The sequence below is a fragment of the Camarhynchus parvulus genome, chromosome 3 (genome assembly GCF_901933205.1).
Source record: "Camarhynchus parvulus chromosome 3, STF_HiC, whole genome shotgun sequence".
Classification (NCBI taxonomy): Eukaryota; Metazoa; Chordata; class Aves; order Passeriformes; family Thraupidae; genus Camarhynchus; species Camarhynchus parvulus.
The window spans coordinates 110,209,486-110,230,615 of NC_044573.1; the positions used below are offsets into that span (position 1 = coordinate 110,209,486).

Genomic DNA, 21,130 nt, shown 5'->3' on the forward strand with positions numbered 1-21,130 from the left:
CTGGCTGTGCTGGGTGGGCTTTGCAACAGTTACACTGTTATTAATTGAAAACCGGCTTGAATACACACACACAAAACTTGTAACAAGAATTCCCAGAGCAGCATCCCATGGTGAACTCCCTCTGAGCCCAAGCAGAGAGATAAATCCAAATTTGTGCTTTTTAAATCCTGCAGAAGTGCAACAAACAACGGGAAGACTATTAGCAATGAAGGATGTGGTCTCTCTCCAGGGAGTTTAATCTGCCCTGGTGACTCCAGGCTTAGCAAGAGATACAAATGGTTCTGTTTCACTGCTTTGTTTTAATGTTGATTTGTTTGTAGTCTGCCCGAGGTACTAATTGGTGTTTTACAAGTAGAAATACAAAGGTGTCTGCCCTGAAGAACTCACTAACAAAAAGCACTGCAGCACCGTCTTAATGACAGTGAAATTTTCTGCCTAATGAACCAATCGCTTTGATAAAATCTCTACCTCCTGGTGAATTCCCTGCTTTGATTTCCCCCTCGACTCCCATCTCCTTTTACACCTCACTTTGTATTCTTTTTCCACTCTGCTTTAAATTTTGGGGGCGGTTCTCACTCTAATCAACATTTTACAGTGCAGCTCCTGGAAAGAAAGTGAATCACCTCTTTCATTAGGAGCAGACACAGGGCTGATGTTGCAACTGTGGATATTTCAGCTGAGAAAGTGGAAGCCCCTGGCCTGGCACTGGATTTTGAGAGGATGGTGGCCTGTCATTATCTTTTAATCCCTTCAACATGCTGCAGTCCCCAACACGTTGTAACAGGGATGTCAGTGCCTGCATTTGCAATGCTCATACCCAGGATAATAATTGAACAATTCCTCCTCTTCAGTGCTGTGTTGGCTTCTTACCACCTATGACTTAGCATGGACTCCTGCTTTTTTTTCTTCAGGAGGTGTTGATTGCTGCAAAAATAGTCACGTTAAAGGTTGCCATCCTCACCTTACTCTCACTGCTTCCATTTGGATGTCGTTGCCACTTTTCCAGAGGTGATTTCCTCTCTGGAAGAGGGTCTGTGGCTGCTTCTTGTCTGCTTCAGCACAAAATATTTTTCTAAATGGTCTTTAGTGGTCATTTATACTGTTGTTACTGTTTTCCTGTTTCTCATTGAGCCTCATTTCCACCTTAAATCAACACCTCCTTTTAGCACAAGGCCTGTTTGCATGAAGGAGGTGAAAAATGTCTGAGAAATCAGATTAAGGGTAGTTGGAATCAATGGTAAATAGTTCTGGCACACTTGATTTTGGGGACCTTTGGACCAAGCAGCATTATAGGGATTTCTTTTTGACCTCTATCTGTGTGATATATTGCTTTCTAAATTGTCCAGCTTCTTTTAGATATGGTATTTTAGACATGCAGAAGCATCAATAACATCCAGTAACAGGCTGGATGAACTGCTGAAATACATCCTGACTTTGTAATTTTATACTATTTCATATTAGGTTCTATTTTACCCAGGTGCATTTCTTTTTATTTATCAACACTGAATTATTTTAGTTTTATTTCAACTGCTTAAAGGACTGCTTCATTTTTAGTTTGGCTTCCAGGTCAGTTAAAGAATAGATTATGTTTTTTTTAATTTTTTTGAACACTTACCATCCCTGGAAGCGTTTGGAAGACATGGATGTGGCGCTTGAGGATGTGGTTTATGGGTGAACATGGTCGCGGTGCTGGATTGACTTTTCCAACCTTAATGATTCCATGTTTCTGTGATTTTTTTTTTCTATTCCATCCTCTCTCACTGATTTGAGGCACAATCCACGGGCAGACAAATATGAAGTTCCTACTCTTTGTGAAAATAAATGGTTGCATGAGAAGGAAAGAGAAATCATTTTCCCAGCTGGGTTCAACTGTGTCATTCAACATCAGAGAATCCACATGGAGAAAAGGTGTTAAAAACTCCATAACCACAGTTACAGCTTCTATCAGAACCTGTTAGAAGCTTTATCAGGTCCAGGATTATCCAGCCACAATATCCAAAAGCACAGGAAGTGGAACTGCTTTGCTTGGAATTACCACAACCATCCTTTCCTAAATGAAAAACAGAGCTCCCACCTCAGAGCAGCCATGACCTTCACCTGTGCTTGGAATGAGTTCTTGGAGAACTCCCTGGCTCCACCCTCCTGCTTTTCTCAGGGCATTAAGTGTGGGGTAATGAAGGGAATGAACCTGAGCTGGCATTGCTCAGTCACTGCAGGGATCTGAGATGGGATGACTTGGTGGTGGATGGACCATCCAGCTTTGGAGGCAGCAGGAGGGATCAGCAGAGACCAAACCCAAGGAAAGAACAGGCAGTGGAGGATTAACTGGAAGGAGGCAAAGCAAAATTAGCAAGCAGATTTAAGGTGGATTTTAGAGTGTAACTGGGGGTAAGCAACATCTCTTGAAACCTCTGTGTTCCTGCTAAATGCGAGGCCACTCAGGTCTGCTGGATGGGGGGACACTCCCCATCCCTGGAAGTGTCCTAGCTCAGGTTGGATGGGGCTTGGAGCAACCTGGGATAGTGAAAGGTGTCCCTGCCCATGATCTTTAAGGTCCTTTCCAACCCAAACTATTCTGTGATTCTTTATTTCCCTTTTCTCTGCACTGTTTTAATACTCAGTACCGAGCAAGAATTTCTTTGCTCTTTGCTTTTCTCTTTCTTTGCTGGCATCTGTTTTTTTTTTTTCTCTGCTTCAGGACACTTAAGACTTCTTGCTGAGCTCTCCTGAGGTCTTCCATTATGGGTTTCAGACCCCAACCAACAACACCTCCTTCTCAACAGAACAGCTTCTCACAGCTGAGGAACAGGACGGGGCTGGGGACAGCCAGCTCCGTGTTGGGCGATACATCCCTGACAGGAGGGTGCAGCCAGGTGGGGGTCAGGTTCTTCTCCCAGGTGACAAGTGACCAGAGGAAATGGCCTCAAGCTGCAACAGGGGAGGTTTAGATTGGATATTAGGAAAAATGGAAAGGATTGTCCAGCCCTGATACAGCTTCCTAGGGCAGTGGTGGAGTTCCCATCCCTGCATGGATTTAAAAGCTGTGTGGATGTGGCACTTGGGGACATGGCTCAGTGGTGGCCTTGGCAGTGCTGGGCAGTAGCTGGACTTGGTTATCTCAGAGGGCTTTTCCAACCTCAATGATTCCACAATTCTGTTTTCCTTCACTTACCTGCAGACCACAGAGCATTAGGAGCAAATGAGACGTTGGGAACAAATTGGTTTTCCCTTTAATCTGACATTTCCTCTTGAGTCTTCATTTTGCTGCTTATTCCTGGAGCAGTTTGCTGCTGAGCTGTGATAAGCATCCCATTCCCACTCCTTTTCCAGAGCTCCTGTGCCAGGAGACGTTCCGGCTTGGAACGCGAGCACTGCCTGCGGGGTCGCCTACCTGGCAATTATTTGGATTGTTTTGTACCCACTTAGAGCCTTTAACCTGCACGTCCCTTGGGGCACAGGTTCTGTGTTTTGTGTGGTTCACTGGGCAACCAGAGAGCTCTTCACTCCCCTCAGGGCATTACACAAAGTGTTAATAATAAAATCTTAGAAAATCTATCTGGAATTGCAGGCACAGGGATTTTCTCATTGTTGGGTTTTTTTGCATTGCTGCAGAATCTTTATGCAGTTCCATAAAGCTGGAATGAAAGAGAAGTGAGCCTTTAAAACTCAACCAGGTCAAAACCAGAGATGCAGTCATCACCAAAACAATAAAAAAAAGGGAAAACACCTCTGCTCTGTGAGCCAGGCTGGGAGAGCTGGGAATGTTCACCTGGAGAAGAGAAGGATCCAGGGAGAGCTCAGAGCCCCTTCCAGGGGCTCCGGAAAGGGGCTCGGGCAGGGATGGAGCTGGACAGGGGACTTCCGCCGGGAGACAAGGGATATGGGGTTCCCTGTGAGGGTGGGGAGGCCCTGGCACAGGTTACCCAGAGAAGCCGTGGCTGCCCCTGGATCCCTGGCAGTGTCCAAGGCCAGGTTGGATGGGGCTTCGAGCAGCCTGGGCTAGTGGAAGGTGTCCTTGCCCATGGCAGGGGATGGAACTGGATGAGCTTTAGGCTCCCACCCAACCCAAACCATTCTGTGATTCCATGAAAAGCAGAGCAGAAACACAAAGGTCAGCCATGGAAAGCACCCCAAAGGTAAAGAAGTTTAAGGATGGCTTTGAAGGTGAAAAATGAGGCTCCTTACTCTCAGGAGAGGAATTCAGTGTAAACCCAAGAGCAGGTTGGACAGATATGGATGTGAAACGAATAAATCAAATGTTTTCCCCCTTAATGCTTGGGAGCTCAGGACTGTACTGCCCATGAGCAGAAAAGCTGAGATAAGATCCTGACTGTGAGGCTACAAAGTGGCTCAACATTATAGCATCAGAGAATCACAGCAGGCCTTGGTTGGAAGGGTCCCTAAAGATCACTGAGTTCCAGCCATTCCATGGCTTTTTATCAGTTTTGAAGGACAAGACCTCTCCTCTTGGACATTTAAGACTTCCTTTACCACTGAAGCAGACCTGGGAAATTTCTATCCTTTATGTGCTGATCTGAGCTGTTCTCTCCTCAAATGACCTAAGGTTAAACCAGGTGAGTTGTTCTGCAGGTTAACAGAGCCAAAGTTGTGCCAGGGATGGCAGATTTCACCAAGTGACCATGAGGATCCTTTGTCCCAGGTCACAGCAGACATGCTCTGTCTTGCTCAGGCTGCAGGGCTGGGTGAGACATTCTGGCACTCTCAGGCTCCAGGGATTATCCATTAGTTAGTGCCAACTGCTCCATTACAGGTTTTCCAGTTGCTTTGTGGCTCAAATGTGCTGTTCACTTTCCTGTTCTCAGTGGGGATCACCTCAGTTTGGTGTTTCAGGACAGCATCAGTGGTTGGTGGATCTAAAATCAGAATTTCAGAGTGTGGTCATCACTGTTGACCTACTCAAGGCTGTAAAATGTGGAGATTTAACCACATACTTCCCCCCCTCCCCTTTCCTCAACATTATTCCTTCTCTGTACATTCCAAATGCCATCTTTCTCCATCCCAATAACCACTCCAAACTGATAATTTATCCTTTTCTTCCCTTTCTTCATCCTCCTTTATGCTTCCTTGGCTCCCCAGCAGCATTCTGCTTCAGCCTTATAGAAACCTTTGTCTAATTGCTTTGGCACCTTATTTTTCAGTTTTGGAGGGATACCCAGGATTCATAACACTTCCTAGGAAGTGTGCAGGAGCCTGGAAGAGCTGTCTTACAGTAGGAAGCCTCAGGAGTTGGAAATATTTTATTTGCTGCTGAAATAAGAGCGAGTTTTTAGGCTTTCCCTGATAATTGTTACCATTCCCTACAGGCTGTTGTGGGATGTGTGGATGGAAACCCAAGAATAGGTTCTGTCCTTGTCTCCTCCAGCAGTTTTTTTTCATCCTAAATGATGTCATTATGTTGGTGTTGCATCTTGCTCATGGTTACAGTCATCCTGTCTTTCCTTCCTTCGGTGCTCCCGTTGCCAGAGTTAATTTAGAGCCAAACTGTGTAAATACTCACAACTGGTCGTGTTAATGAGCAGGGAAAAGCAGCAAAGCCTGGAAATCCAAATAAAGTCAGAACATTTTACATCTCCTTTAAAACACAGCGTTCACCTTTGCTTTTGTGCTGCCTTGAAGGAAAATTTGTGCCTCCAGGAACTTGGAAGCTGCAAGCGAGCACGGAACAATGCAAGTCTCTGCAGAAATGGGGCTGTGATAACTTGGCTTTTTTGGCCTACATTTCTCAGTGGTTATTATTTGTTAATTATGTTGTAGAGTGCTCACAAGTGGGCTAATTGCTTCCCCAGAGAGCTTGCAAGGAAATGATGGACAGAACAAGGGCAGGATGTTACACATCTCAGATAGCGAGGGGGTAAGGTAGGACACGGGCAAGATGGGTAGGGAAGCAGTTGGAGCAGCATTTTGAAGCTGAGAGGAGAAGAGTTGTGTTGGTTTTTGGAGGGGAGGATGAGTCCCAGTTGGAATCGATCTGAGGAGCTGATTGTCAGAAGAGTTGTTTAAGGAAGCACCGAAACTAAAGGCAGAAATGAAGAAGAAATGTAAGAATTTATCAAAAAAAAAAAAAATGCTGCAGAGAGGTTGTACCTGACTGGGTTGTAGTCTCTGGGTTGTGCTGTGTGAATCCTTGAAAACAAGGATAAGATCCTCATGAACTGTAGCCACACTGCATGAATGGTCTTCCTTAAAAAATAAATCCCATTCCTGAGACCAACTCTTTTCTTCAGACCATTATAGATGGGAGAGAAGGAAAAAAATGTGCATACCCAGCCCTGCTGTTGTATTTCAAATTTAAGTCTCATTCTTGCTGTTTGTGTTTCCGCATCTGTCTTTTAGCCTACACAGGAGGGCCCTGCTGATATTTAAGGTATTTCTGGTCTGTCCTGCCCCAAATTGGGAAGTTCTGATTCATTTCCCAGTGCTCTGAGTCCCCCTTCACACCTGCTTAGAGGAAAGGAACCAAGCCTGATGAAGGCACACTAAAAAGTGACAACAAAGTGACACAAGGCATTTCTCAGTCTCCTGGGCCACTGCTGAAAAACAGGAAATGTCTTTCTCCTTGCCCAGAGGTCTGAGCTGGTTTGGATCCATGGATCAGCTCTCCCAAAAATCACCCTCTCACATCAGAGGAACAGAAGAGGCTCAAATGTCGATTTTCCTTTTGAGAAGCATTTTCTGAGGGGAAGGGGAAAGGAGCAAAGCTTTGGTTTAAATTACCTGCTCCTGGAAGCACTTTATTTGTACACAGATCTGCTTTTCCACATTTATTATTAGAAAGGAGCCAGAAGAGGAGTTTGACATAGGCAGGTGTTGTTTTCAGATTTCAAAGCATGTGCGGTTTCCTCTGCCAGAAGCCAAAGCTGTGCTGCTGTGACTGTGCTTGCTCTTGGAATTGCTGCCACAACTCCTATCTCTCTCCTGGGTGCTTCCAATGGTTTTTATTCCATTCTTTCTCTCAGCATCCCAAATCTTCAGAGCCCTCATTGGTACCTTTGCTTGTATTCACAAGCTGGCTGGCCAAGCCCATTTGTTACTTCTTTCGGGGTTCTTCTGTATCTGTGGAGCACAGGAAGAAATCCTGAACAGGAGAATCAGCAAGGGTTTGGTCTCCGGATTCTTAGCAGCTGTCCATTCCACACACATTACAAAGGGATAATAAAAAGTGCCCAGGACATGTGGAGAAGGCTTGGATTGCTTCTGAGCATGGCACAGTACCCACAGTACTGGGGACAGGGATAGGGATGACTGTCCTGGACTCTTAAAGACTTTTTAGACATTTAGAGTCTGGATTCAGGATTAACAAAACAATCTGCATTGATTTGCATCCTGGGCTGCTCCCCAGTGTGGGCAGCAGGGGAGGGCAGGATTCTGCTGCTCTGCTCTGCCCTGCTCAGGTGAGACCCCACCTGCAGAGCTGCCTCCAGCCCTGGGGCCAACAGCAGAAGAGTGTGGAGGTGCTGGAGCAAATTCAGAGGAGGCCACAGAGATGCTGCAAGGGCTGGAGCCCCTCTGCTCTGGAGCCAGGCTGGGGGGGTTCACCTGGAGAAAGATCCAGGGAGACCTCACAGCCTCTTCCAGAGCCTAAAGGGGCTCCAGGAGAGCTGGAGAGGGACCTGGGACAAGAGATGGAGGGAAAGGACACAGGGAATGGCTGCCCACAGCCAGGAGGTAGGGAGAGATGGGATATTGGGAAGGAATTGTTCCCTGTGAGGCTCTGGCACAGGTTTCCCAAAGAAGCTGTGACTGCCCCTGGATCCCTGGAAGTGTCCAAGGCCAGGTTGGACAGGGCTTGGAGCAGCCTGGGCTAGTGGAAGGTGTTCTGCCCATGGCAGGGAGTTGGACTGGATGAGCTCCAAGGTCCCTTCCAACCCAAACCATTCCATGTTTTTTCTCTTGCCCACTCTTTTACAATACAGTACCTGAGACTCCTGGTGGTTTGATGCCTCACAGATCTGTCACAGAAGTGCTGCTGGGTCAGGTCTGTGTTCAGTGTCCCAGCCCCAGCTGCACGTGAGTGGAATTCCAGGATTATTTCCATCCTTGTTCATCTGGGATACCTCTGTGAAGGATCTCAAAGCACCTTACAAACACTTTATAAAACTCCTAGCTCTGCTGTGAGTTTCCTGCAGTAGATCAGGCATGTTCTGTGCTTTGATAACCTGTGCCAGAGCTGGAGGGAATAACTTCTCCAGGGTTTCCCAGCAGCTGGGAAGAGAACTTGGGAAATGTGACCTTCCCAGTCCTGTGCTTGCTTTGCTGGACTGCACTTCCTCTGTTATTCAAGGTGAGAACAGAACAGTTAGAAGTGATTTAGGTGCTTTTTGGGAAGATGAAGTCACTGTGTTTGGATCTCCGCATCATGCCAATAGAGAGATCCTGGGGGAAATCTCTCCTAGTAGTTTTGTTTGTATCCAGTCTTAGGCACAGATGTAATTTGCAGGGAAATGTGAAGGAAGAGAGGTTGTGCTGGCCTCAGCAGAGGAGCTGGAGTGGAATGAGATGTCACAGGGATATCTAAGTGTCTCTCAAGATATGAAAAGGATTTTCTCTACCATGTGTTGAGTTTTTTTAATTCATTCCTTATGTGCTTTCAGCCTTCTGCACCTCTTGGGAATCATCCCATGGTATGTATTCCCTTAGCCTCAGCTCCTGGACTTTACTCTCTGCCTTTGTTGTGCAATTACTTAAATAAATTGTGTTCTTTTTCCTGAAAAGTGTGAGAACAGTAGGAGGAAGTGTGTGTGTGTGTGTGTGTGTGTGTGTGTGTGTGTGTGTGTCTGTGTGTGTCTGTGGGACCCAGTGCCAGGATTCCCAAGCTACCCTTGGAAATACAGGTGCTGTGGCCTGACCAGGATCTGCTCAGGACAGCTGGAATGAATCCCCAGGACTATCCTTGCAATCACGTCCCTGGCCAAAATTTAATCCATTGCACTTTTGCAACCCTGTTGTTTCCTGTTCCTATGGTGTTTGCAGGCTGGAGGCAAAACCTGGCTGAGTGTCACAGCTTTATTGTGAAGCTCCTGTTTCACTGATGGGATCAGGCTGGGCTCCATCTCATCCTGCACCCTTGGAAATGGATTGTTTGTATCACAAACAAATGGCATTTTGCATACCAGGAGTATTCAGCAAAAGAGATGGGGGTTTTCTGTTGTGTGAATTGTAAGAATGAATGAAAATTGCTAAAATTGGCCACTTGCTGAGGTACAGGATGAGCTTTTGACAAAAATACGAAACAGAAGGACGAGACAGGCTGGGAGAATTTGGATGTGGTTTTAATAGAAACGCATCACCATGGAATTTAAAACTGAAATAAAAATGGAATCAGCAAATACAATGTAAATGAAAATCAAGCACCTGTAGATTGCTGCAGTGGGATGAAATGGGTGCTGTTATGTGGTGATGAAACCTCCTCATTAGGATGTGGTGCTGCATCCAAGGCCAGGCTGGATGGAGCTTGGAGCAGCCTGGGATAGTGGAAGGTGCCCATGGCAAGGGGTGGAATGGGATGGGCTTTAAGGTCCCTTCCCACCCAAACCATTCCATGATTCTGTAATCACAATAGGGACATCCTGAAGGATGGCAAAACCTCTGCCTTTGGAGATTTAATTCCAAAAAAGGTTTAACTCCACTAAAAAAAGTGGAGCTGGTGTAGCACTCACAGTAGTTCTGCTCCAGAGGTCAATGATTCTATTAATAACCTCCAGGTTATTTTAGGCATAAATTTACTATAATAAAATTTCTCAGCCTTTTGATTGCTAGAGAAACAATCTGCTCTTTTGTAGTTGCATGTGTAGCAAAAATGGATCTTCATAATTCCATGGAAAACATTTTTCCTTGTCCCCTTTCCATTGATTACTTCCTTACCTCTCTTTTCTTGTCCTTGCTATGTTAGAGACAGCTGATGGCTCATGGGGAGTGTAGAAGTTAATATCAACTGCAAGTTAATATCAACACAGCTGATGTTTCAATATATTCTGGCACAGAATTTATTTTAACAGTCAAACAGGAAAGTGCTTCTCTGTAGTTATTGGAACTTGTCCTTTTAACAAGTGTCATGTCACCCAGGTATTGGACATTCAGGATTCTCATTCCATTTCCCATCAGTGGATTCATTATTCTATTGGTATTCAGGATAAATTACAGTAAAATTGAATCTTCCTATGGATATGTGGCATGTCCTGGTGATTACACCAGCATGGCCAACAAAAAACAGAAGCTGCAGGAGACCTGAATTTTTACCACTTTTGTCCAGGTTGAGAATCCCTGCTCCTCATCTCTTTCATTAAACCCTCATTTATTTTAACAGGCTGCCCATGGAAGTCGTGGAAGCTTCATCCCAGGAGGGATTTAAAAGCTGTGTGGATGTGGCACTTGGGACATGGGTTGGTGGTGGCCTTGGCAGTGCTGGGGAATTTTTGGACTCAATGGTCTGAGAAGGCTTTTCCAACCTTAACAATTCTGTGATCACCAGGAGGTCAGATTGCATCCCTGTTTAGGTTTTTGAAGCATTACAGGACTGAAAGATGCTTCTGGAGTCCAGATCTTACATTTTCCATTCCAAGCAAGGATTAACTCCCCTTAACACTTCCTTGGTAGCTGAGTTGTTTTCAGTGGTTGAGACTCCCAGTGGTTGCTGAGGCTTCACAAATATACTGATTTCTCCTACTGGCAAAGTTTTCCTGTGGGTAATTTCCATCTGCTGCTTGTCCTTTTCCTCATGAGCACCAGAGCAATTGTCCTGTTTTCCCTGTGCATCAGCCCTTTCTGTATTGAGAGTGTTCTCATCACCTCTTCACAAGATGCTGTCTGCAGTAAACCAATTTTAATCAGGTAAATTAAAAGCATTAGAGCCTCCTGGGTACCTGTTCTGATGCCAGAATTGACTGCAGAACTGATGGTATGTGGCCTTATTTATGCATGTATTTATTTTAATCCTGCTTAAACTCATCAGGCTACAGGTCTTTGTTCACCCTCTCGCCTGTTTGATCCCAATCCAAATGTTAATGTTTGTACTTAACTCGAAGTTGTCAGCTCCTTAAAGCAAGACTCTGTCATCCTTGATGTCAGCAAAGCTCCAGAGCGACTCTTCAGGAATCATCTGCAGCCGTTCCTGGGATGGAAAGATACAAGGATGCCCTCAGCTCTTGCCTCTCAAGTTTTGTGCACTGTATGGGGGTCCTACCAACCTCTCAGTGAGGATCTGAAGCAGCAGGAACAGAACAGGATTATTTTAATCTTATTGTTACAGTTTCTCAGCAAGGAAGTTGGTAACAAAGGCAGAACTGCATTTTAAAGCTAAGAGTGATCTTGTGTTTTCCATGGAACTCAGGCTCCATGTGCTTCATCCAGCCCACTTTCTGTCATTTAAGTGAGAGCCTACTGAAATAGTTTAGCTTTATTCTGCCTTTGTGCTCATCCCTTCTGGACTGTGCCTTTTGTGTCATTTTTGTGAATCAGATTTCACAAATTCATTGTGAATTATTACCAACAAAGCAAAGTCATGTGAAATTACTGGGCTTGAGTAATAGTAGTTCATATGTAGCAGACAGAGATGGTATAAGAGATTATTTTATTCCCCTGTTTTATGATTTTAAGTGTGAAAAAGGAAATACTTGCATTCTGAAGAGGAGGGAAACTTCTCTGAATTAATCCAGGCTGCTTCTATTGCTCCTGTATGTTGCCAGCACCCTTTGCTTTGCCCATGGGTTCTGTCTCACTTTTCCTCCCAGGATAATGTACAGGTGCAGTTCTTATTTTTGAATATTAATTATAATAATCCCAGAATGGTTGGGTTGGAACAGACCTTAAAGCTCATCCCATTCCCACCTCTGCCATGGACACCTTCCACTAGACCAGGTTGGGTTTCAGACCCATTTGATTTCATGATGTGCCTAAATCCTTCCCATTTTTGGCTTCTTCTCTTCATGTTTTCACTGATGTGAATTCCTTTGATAATTGACCATAACTCCCTGTTTTTTCCTTTCACTACATGACTGAAAGGTGCTCAGAGTGGGATGCCCTGGAGATGCAATCCTGATCCTGCAGGATTCAAGGGAACCAGGATTTCCCTCTGTAAGTTTAGTGCACTCCCTTAATGATTTAATCAGCAACCAAAGAAAGGCAGAGAAAAACACGGTGGTACATGGAGTGCTTTATGTCCTTTAGCTTATTTTCCATACATTTCACTAATTACATAAACACATGATATTTACAGGGAACTTCTGCCTGTAATTGACCTTCATCTCTTCCTGTGCACTTCCCAACCTCTCCTTGAATTTTCCTATTGTTTCCTCTTACTCATTCCACATTTAACACCACGTTTCAAGCAGTCCTTTTGTTTTGCTTGGGACCATCCTACCAATTCCCTATTCACAATTCCTTCTAACTTCATCTCAGGCAATTTTGGAACTCATGGCATGGACAAACATAATTTCCAAAGCCCAGTCTTGAGGTTTCCAGCACAATTGCACTTTCCCTTTTACCTGATCATCAGTTCTCTGGAGCAAGAATATTTCTTTCTGTCTTTTATCTGGTGAAAATTTTGTCTTTCAGAAGCTTCAGCAGCACAATCCACTTTTAGGGATATCTGCCTTATTTTTCTTTGAATTTTTTTCCTCTGTGTTGGATTAAGCAGGGGAAGAATTACATGAACTGTGAGGGGTTAGAGAAAACCCCTGGTTAGAGTTCAGCAGTGTTCCCATGGCTACTGGGACAGGTACACCACAGAAGCAGGAATACCTTGGCATTTAACAGCCCTTCCAGGTGATTTATGGTTTTACATAAGCTTTTCCTAAACTCAGAGGTTTTCTAGGGTTGGCACCTCTTTGCTTGTCTCCATGCCCTGTTAATTCTGTGCTCAGTGGCCCGTGGTTATTAAAATTCTTATCAATAAAGGAGTTTCTGAGCAAGGTTCTTATTTTCTAAACTCGTACATACCTTTGGAACTCCTCTGCTTAACCAAAGGAACATTTGTTTTTATGCCTAATGTACTTCATGAAAAGAAAGAAATGTGTAGAGTTCAAGTAATATTTGTCTTCAATTACAGTAATTAAGTTGTCAGGACTTGAAGTCACCAAGGCAATGAGAAAATCCTTTCCTGGTTGGACAGGGAGCAATGGGTGTTCTAGGCCTGAGTGTGTTTTACGCATTGGGGTGGGGAGGAAAACGGTTCTGGCTGAAAACCTGGGAGTCTGTTTGTCCTTTTGCAATCCGGGGTGTCAAAATCCTGCTGTGGGGAGACGGAAAATGACCCTGTTTGCCTGGGCTTCAGCAGGGCCAGGGAAGTGATTGTCCCTCTGTGCTGGCACTGCCGGGGCACCTCCAGTGCTGGGGACAGCCCTGGGACCCTCCCAACAAGAGAGACCTGGAGGGGCTGGAAGGGAAGGGAGCAGAGCTGGGGAAGGGGCTGGAGCACGAGGAGGGACTGAGGGAGCTGGAAAGGGGCTCAGCCTGGAGAAAAGGAGGCTCAGGGGGGACCTTGTGGCTCTGCACAGCTCCCTGACAGGAGGGGACAGCCAGGGGAGTCGGGCTCTGCCCCCAGGGAACAGGGACAGGATGAGAGGGAACAGCCTCAAACTGCACCAGGTTGGACATCAGGAAGAATTTCTCCATGGAAAGAGTTGTTAAACATTGGAAGGGGCTGCCCAGGGAGGTTTGGAGTCCCCATCCCTGGAGGTGTCCAAGGAAGGCCTGTACATGGCTCTTAGTGCTTTGGGCTGGGGACAAGGATGGTCACAGGGTGGACTTGATGGTGTTGGAGCTGTTTTCCAAGCTAAATGATCCTGTGATGCCATGGGACTCTCTGCTTGTTGGGTTAGGTCTTACTAAAACCAGGTTTAATATAAATATAACTCAACCCATTTATCCTGGGAATTCTGTCTTGTTAAACTTCTGCTCCCCTTTCAAATGTAACTTGTGTGGAGATGTGTGTGGATACATCCTGTTTTTCCGCATGTTCCACACCCCTTTTCAGGCTTCTTTGCCAGAAGTCAAATAGTTTCAGTTACTTCGTGATGCTTCAGGAACACTACAACATATCCCTACAAGAAAAGTCCCTAATTTTGATAAGTGCCCACACAAACATCACTGGAATCTCAAGTGCAGCCTTACTTTCGTTCCACTGGAATAGCTCTCTTGAAAGCGGATGGATGAGGAAATCACCACTCGTAATGCATCACTAATGACACCAATTTTTGCATTCCTGCTCATGGGAGTAAAGGTTATGGGTGCATAAGGAGCCAGATCTGGAAAACCTTACTCACAAACCCCAATAAACCCAGCTTCAGCCAGCAAGTTTAATGATGCCCTCAAGAGAGCCAGGTCCCTTATCTGCAGCATCACACAATAACTATAAAGTGTTGAGATAAGTGGGGTTTTATCTCCCAGCTCTCTGCTGGCCTTCCCCTAGTATCAGGTTATGGCAGTGAAAGTGGCTGTGAAATCTGACTGCTCTGATTTGGGCAGGCAGGATTCAGGATGTGTGGGCAGAGTGGATGCTCTTACCCATCTGTGCATTTTTGAATGGAAAATCAGGGAATTATGTCTGACTGTAATCCCTGTGGATCCCCTTTCCTTCAGGAAGGGGTTGTAGGGTAGATGTTGGTGAGGATTCACACCAGCTTTTCAGTATCCTTCCCAGCTTTTGACATCCACAGGACGTACCTGGTTCCCTATGGTTTGTACAAGGCTTTAAAAAAAAACAATTAATGAGCTGAGGGAGCTGGGAAAGGGGCTCAGCCTGGAGAAAAGGAGGCTCAGGGGGGACCTTGTGGCTCTGCACAACTCCCTGACAGGAGGGGACAGCTGGGAGGATGGGCTCTGCCCCCAGGGAACAGGGACAGGAGGAGAGGGAACAGCCTCAAGCTGTGCCAGGGGAGGTTTGGGTTGGACATCAGGAGGGATTTCTCCATGGAAAGGGTGGTCAGGCATTGGAAGGGGCTGCCCAGGGAGGTTTGGAGTCCCCACCCCTGGAGGTGTCCAAGGGGTGACTGGATGTGGCAGTCAGTGCTCTGGGCTGGTGACAAGGTGGGATAAAGTCACAGGTTGGACTCTGTAGTCTTGGAGCTCTTTTGCAACCTGAATGATTCTGTGAGTCTATGAAAATCTGGGACATTTCCAAGAGTCATTTGTGACTTTTGCCAAGCAAAAGGCTATACCACAAAGGCTTTGTTTTGAGTGCTTTGGTATGTATGTGAACAAGCCTTAATTTCAGTTGTCTTTCTGGTTTGTTTCTTTTGTAAATGTCAGATAATTTAACAAATCATACATTTCCATCTTGTGGCATTTGTTGCTTTCTCAGTCAATTCTCTTCATGCCATCCATAACATCCAGCTCCAGAGCTGTACTTTGCTTTCAGCTTGGTATTTCTTAGTTTGATAATTCCTTTCTAGAAAGGAGACTCTTCACCTGCAGCTGGAGATGAGCAGCTCTTTATTTCATGTCTGCAGAAACCTTGTAAGATGTAACCTGTGATGTTGTTTGTGCCATCTGATAACGTGTGATCAAATGGAGCCTGTTTAAATAACAACATCTGGGACACCCTGACAGCAGAGCAGCTCTGAAACAAACATTTCCAAAGATCAGATAAGATGGAAGAGATGCCTCAGTGCTGGATTGCTCCCTGGATTACAAGTTCTTTGCTGAAGAGTTATTCCAGGCATGGGATTTCCTTTGTGCCACAGGCTAATGGATTGCAGTGGATCATTTTTCATGCTGGTTTATGTCTTGCAGAGACATGTGCTTTGTAAAGTCAGTGCAATGCACTGAGTATGGCAGTGGTAGACATGAGTTACGTAGGAGTAGGTAAACTAAGGAACTCAAAACAACTGAAAATTGTCTTGGTTTGTGTTCTCTTGCTGCCTTCCCTCCTTCCACCTCTTTTCCCTAAACCTACAGCATCTTTTCACATTAAGGGCTGCCTCACTTCCACCCAAATCTGTTCTTTCACGGTTATTTTTCAAAGCACCATGTTGCTTTTCAGTATTTTCCTTATTAGTGTGCAAAAAAAACAGCATTATGTGTTTAAAGGAAATTTTTAAAGTCCATGACTCCTGACTCACTCCTGCTCCTCTCTATTCCCTTGCAGGAGGATATTCAGGCTGATCCTGACTCCCAGGAGGAGAAGGAGAGGAACAAGTGGCTCTCCAGCCCTGGAGATGGTTCCAACACAGTGAAGAGTGCTCTCACTGTCCAGGAATATTTTGCCAAGCGCATGGCAAAGCTGAAGGGATCCCAGCAGGAAACAGAACCAAAGGTGGATCATTCCAGCCCAGCAGCTGATGAAGCTGTGGAGCCTTCAGAAGAGCTGGAAACCAAAGTCAAAAAGAAAAAGAAGAAGCAGAAGAGAGATGATGAGGCAGAAAGGACAGAGAACTGTGAGAAACCAGGGAAAAAGCCTAAGACAGGGAGCTTGAATGGAGAAGAACTGGATGATCCACTAAATGAATGTCAAAAAAGGAAAAAAAAGAGGAAACATAAAGAGGAGAATGAAGGAGAAAATATCAATTGTGTTGAGAATACAGGCAATGGAGAAATTTCTGTGGGATTGTCTGAGGGGGAGGAACTCAGCACAGAGGAGCAGGAGGAAAGGCAGAAGAAACGCCACAAGAAGAAGCACAAAAAGCAAAAAGAGGAGACAGGGGAGTGTGGGGAAGGAACACCCAGAAAGAAAAAGAAGCACTGCAAGAATATTTAACCCTTTCAGGCTCAGGGGTGGTGCGTCTGTGTTGTAGGAGGCTCTGTATAAACACAGCACCAATCCAGGCTTGGTCACGGCTCCAGCTCCAGCTGCATCTAAACACAGCCTGGATCTAAACTCAGACTGGATCTAAACTTTGACTTTATCTAAACCCAGCTCTCCCAGGGGAAAACATGGTGATAGGCCAACAGGAGCTTCAGTCCATGTTCAAAAGGGACCCACATGGAGGATTGATACATCAAGACTGTGAAAGGCAGGGAATTACTTTCTGCTGCTTCACCTGAGTGTGTTTTTCTCAATCGAGGAAAAAAAAATTTAAAAATCACCCTAGTACTGCCTTTTTATTAAAATTGTTTTCACTTGTGAGAGCCCAGCTCTGCTTCTGGAAGCAGGAGGGGGTTTGCAAAGCTGTTTGTGTTTTTTCATTGATTTTTGAGAAGTGGTGTCTAATTTTTACATTCATCTCTTTTTACATATAAAATGAATGTTGTTTCTTCCCAAAATGCTTACTCTGGATAAAAGTTTGCTAAAAAAATGTCAGCACTTAAGGGTGAAATAAAAAGACCTCCCTGTGCCTCCAAACCATTGTCAAACAGTTTTTAACTTTGCACTAAAGCTAAAGAAAATGTGTATTTACCTTATCATTTATTAACCATACCTAAATCTTTGATTTCCAGGCAATACTCAGGATCTTTTTACTGGTGCCAGTGGAATCCAGAAAGCTGCCTTGGATAAAGCAAGGTTTTTTTTCCTGAAACTGGGAGACCAATAGATTTTAAAAGCACAATCAGATTGCTGTTGCCATTCACACATTGAGAACTTGCAATTTGGATTTATAACCAAACTAGAGCTTGTTTCTCATTGTAAGCCTGGAAATAAGGAATGCTGGAACTGGGCACTGCCACAAGCAGTTTTGTGGGAGATCTGAAACATTCAGCATGAATTTTGGCATTTTAATGTCATTTAGAGCTGTCATGAGAGATGGGTGGGCTTGGAAGTGGTGGAATGGGAAGAAGGATTCCCCTTCCTGGTGTCCTGTTCTGATATTTCTTTGGCCACAGCAAACTGACAGCACAACCCTGAAGACCAGAGAGTTATCCTGGCAGAATCCAGAATCCAAATCCATGAGCTGCTCATTTCATCCAGGCCTGGCTGGGTTTCATCAGTGTAAATCTAAAACATCCCATTGGCTGCTCTGCTGAAGAAAATGGGTACATTTTTATATTGTCTCAGCTCAGTGGAGTTGCTTAACACGGTCTGAGGAACATTGTCAAGATGCAGATGTTAATTGGGAAAAAAATTTCCTTAAGCTGCCTTTATTGTGCAGTGGAGGAAGCTCCATCTGCAGCACCCAGACCACATGGATGGTTTGGTTGCAGCTCAACTCCTTTTTTTAAGATCTCTTGGTTTCCAAAGCACCTTTTTTCCCCTGCCTTCAGGACATGCTCATTCACTGCAGCAAAATGAACTTCTTATATAGAACAAGATGCCTTTCCCTGGATTTCTCATGCCAGGGGTTTTAACCTTGCATCTCCTTGCATCTCCTTTTCAGGCTGTACAATTATTATTCACCATAATCTGCTTGTCCCTGGCTTCCTTAAATGAAATACCACCACATACCATCAGTTATTGTCAAACTGGGAGAAAACTCCATGCTTGAGGTGGAAAAAATCATCTTCTCAGTGAAAGAAGACAGCAAAATAATGTTTTATGTTAAACTGAAGCATCCCTCCTGACTTCTTCCTCACCACAAGTTGGAATTTTTGTTATTAGAATCCAAAAGCCTGATTGTTTCCAATTATTATTTTTTTAACTCTTAAGCCAACTAAACTTTACAGCCTCTCTGGGATTTCAGTTTAAAAAGGTGCTACTCAAGGAATAAGGTTTCCTTCTCCAAATGCTGCTGGGCTTGTTTGTTTGTTCCCTCTGTGAATTTTCATGTGTGCTGATTCTTGTGGGTGCTTGGGCACATTCCAGTGTCAGTTACAGGAAGAATGAAACCAGGAATAAACCTTTAAATTTGTGCTATTGCTCCTGTTAAATTCAGGATACCCAAGACTGAAATCTTTCTCAGATGGAAGTGTCAGCTACCAATGGAAGATTCTCTATTTCCGCAATAAATACACGGCACTTTACCCTGGGAAATGTGGAATTTTAATGTGCCCCAAGCTCTGCATGTGGTTGTAGGAGGGGAAAATCATAATAAATAAATAATCATAAATCATAAATTGCTTGTATTTGACAGAAACAATTGATTTCACTGCTCTGCTCTGTGTTTGTGGTCAACATTACTCAGTGAAAAGCTCTTCTTACCAGATACTGTCCAGTGAAATGGATGATTGGAACAAGAGAAACATGTCTCAGAGTAATAAATTACATATATATTTTTTGTTTGTTTGCTTCTAGTGGGTTTTGAGTTCTGTTTTAACCCAACTCTGGGTTTGGCAAGAAGGCCTTTTTTAGAAAGCACAAGAAAAAGAATTACGTCAGTGCCCAGATGGTGGAATTAGCAGAATGCGAGCACAAAGGAGCGACTTGGTTTCATTTCCGCGAAAATCAGACTTTCAAACTCCGAGGCCTTTTGTTATAAATTCATCCATTGTCCTCACAGAATGAGGTGGCTCCCAGTGAAATTACCTGGACACCAAGGAAAATGAGAATCCCTGCTCTGCTGTTGCTCCACAACGGGGAACGAGGCACTTGCAGCACAGATATTAAAATGTTTTCAGTTTTGGTAACCCCGGGTCAGCAGTGACTGAAGGAAATTTTCCTTTTTGCTTTGGGAACATTCCAACACTGGTTTCTCCTGAGCTCTTCCATTCTTTGCAGGGATGGGGCTGTTCTTGGCTTTGAGGCTCTGAATTTGCTATGGGATCCACAGCCAAGGATGTGATTGGCAAGTGCAATGTTAGAGCAGCAATAATGGAGGTTGAATTGTGCTTGTGTCTTGGTTTGGAAAGACAGGAGTCTGCTAAGGAAGGCAGGAGCCTCCCCTGAAATGGAGACTGTAAACCCTCCCCACCCCTCCGAATTGCTATAATTTTAAATTAAGGGGCTCTCAGGGAAAAATATGGGGGCAGGAAATAACTGTTCTTTAATAGGGAAGAAAAAAAAGAATAAAATAAACAATGCAGTCCACTAGAACAACACTGACAGAGTCAGAACCCAACCTGACACCCTGTGGGTCAGGGTGTGGGTAGCAGTCCCATTGAAAATGTGGCTGCAGCCCTCCTGCAGTGTCAGGTGTGGTTCTGTTGGAGCAAGGAGGATCTGTAAAGAAGGATGGTCTTCCTCTGAAGATCCAGGAGGAAAAGGCAGCTGCTGTTCCTCTGGGGAATCCCGTGGAGAAAAGCCGTGCTGGAGTTCCAGAATCTCAGACTATATCGGGGTAGCAGTGCTTGGCTCCTCCCTCTGGGCGGAGCATCTCCCAATGGGACGCTGTAGTTCTTATCAGCCATGCAGTGACATTCAATAGCTGTTATCAGCAGATGTCCCCTCCCGAGGGAGGAGTGAATGTGGTCACTCAAAGAGAGAGATAAGGCAAACTGCCCACTTGACAAAAGATAATCTACCATATAGATGGTAATGGGAAACATCTTGCATTGCAATCTTCCAACAGCTTGTAAGCACCTGCAGGCACCAAACTATCCTGGGAAGGAGAGACCATGGAAAAATAGTCCTGGTACCACTGTTGGATTCAAATCTGCGTGAACTTCATGGGCTTTTGGAGTTTTGTCTGTCTGTGGAGTTTTCCTTGGAGCCAAGGATGGGAGATGGCACTGGAGCACCTCAAGTGACAGCCCAGACATGTGGTAAAGGCAGAATTCCTTGAATTTCCTCCCAAGATGTTCCAGCTCTGATGCTTCACACACAGCCAGCATAAAGCAGAGGTAGAATTGTAAAATCATGGAATCATTAAGGTTGGAAAACCCTCTAAGACCATCGAGTCCAACCATTCCCTCAGCACTGCCAAGGCCACCACTGACCCATGTCCCCAAGTGCCCCTTAGTAACAGCCAGGGTTTTTTAAAGTATAAATGCACGACACCATTAAAGATTTCAGAACCACCTGTGCTTGTGTTCAAGTGAATTTGAGTCCATTGGGATGCAGCTGCTGTGTGACTTTTGTGAATTGAAGAGGCTGGAGCGTGTCCGGGGAAGGGAACAGAGCTGGGGAAGGGGCTGGAGCACCAGGAGCAGCTGAGGGAGCTGGGAAAGAGGCTCAGCCTGGAGCAAAGGAGGCTCAGGGGGCACCTTGTGGCTCTGCACAACTCCCTGACAGGAGGTGACAGCCAGGGGGGTCGGGCTCTGCTCCCAGGGAGCAGGGACAGGAGGAGAGGGAACAGCCTCAAGTTGTGCCTGGAGAGGTTCAGGTTGGACATCAGGAGGGATTTCTCCATGGAAAGGGTGGTCAGGC

At 45.0% G+C, this 21,130-nt stretch overlaps 1 protein-coding gene across 1 annotated transcript in view; it reads left to right on the forward strand.

The window, feature by feature from the left end:
- PINX1 (PIN2 (TERF1) interacting telomerase inhibitor 1) overlaps window positions 1–17,605 on the forward strand; it is a 60,771-nt gene extending 43,166 nt beyond the window's left edge. The window contains exon 7 of the mRNA XM_030946304.1: window positions 16,103–17,605. Coding sequence (XP_030802164.1) covers window positions 16,103–16,711 — 609 coding nt within the window. The 3' untranslated portion in view covers window positions 16,712–17,605. The remainder of the gene's footprint in view (window positions 1–16,102) is intronic.
- Window positions 17,606–21,130: the final 3,525 nt, after the last annotated feature.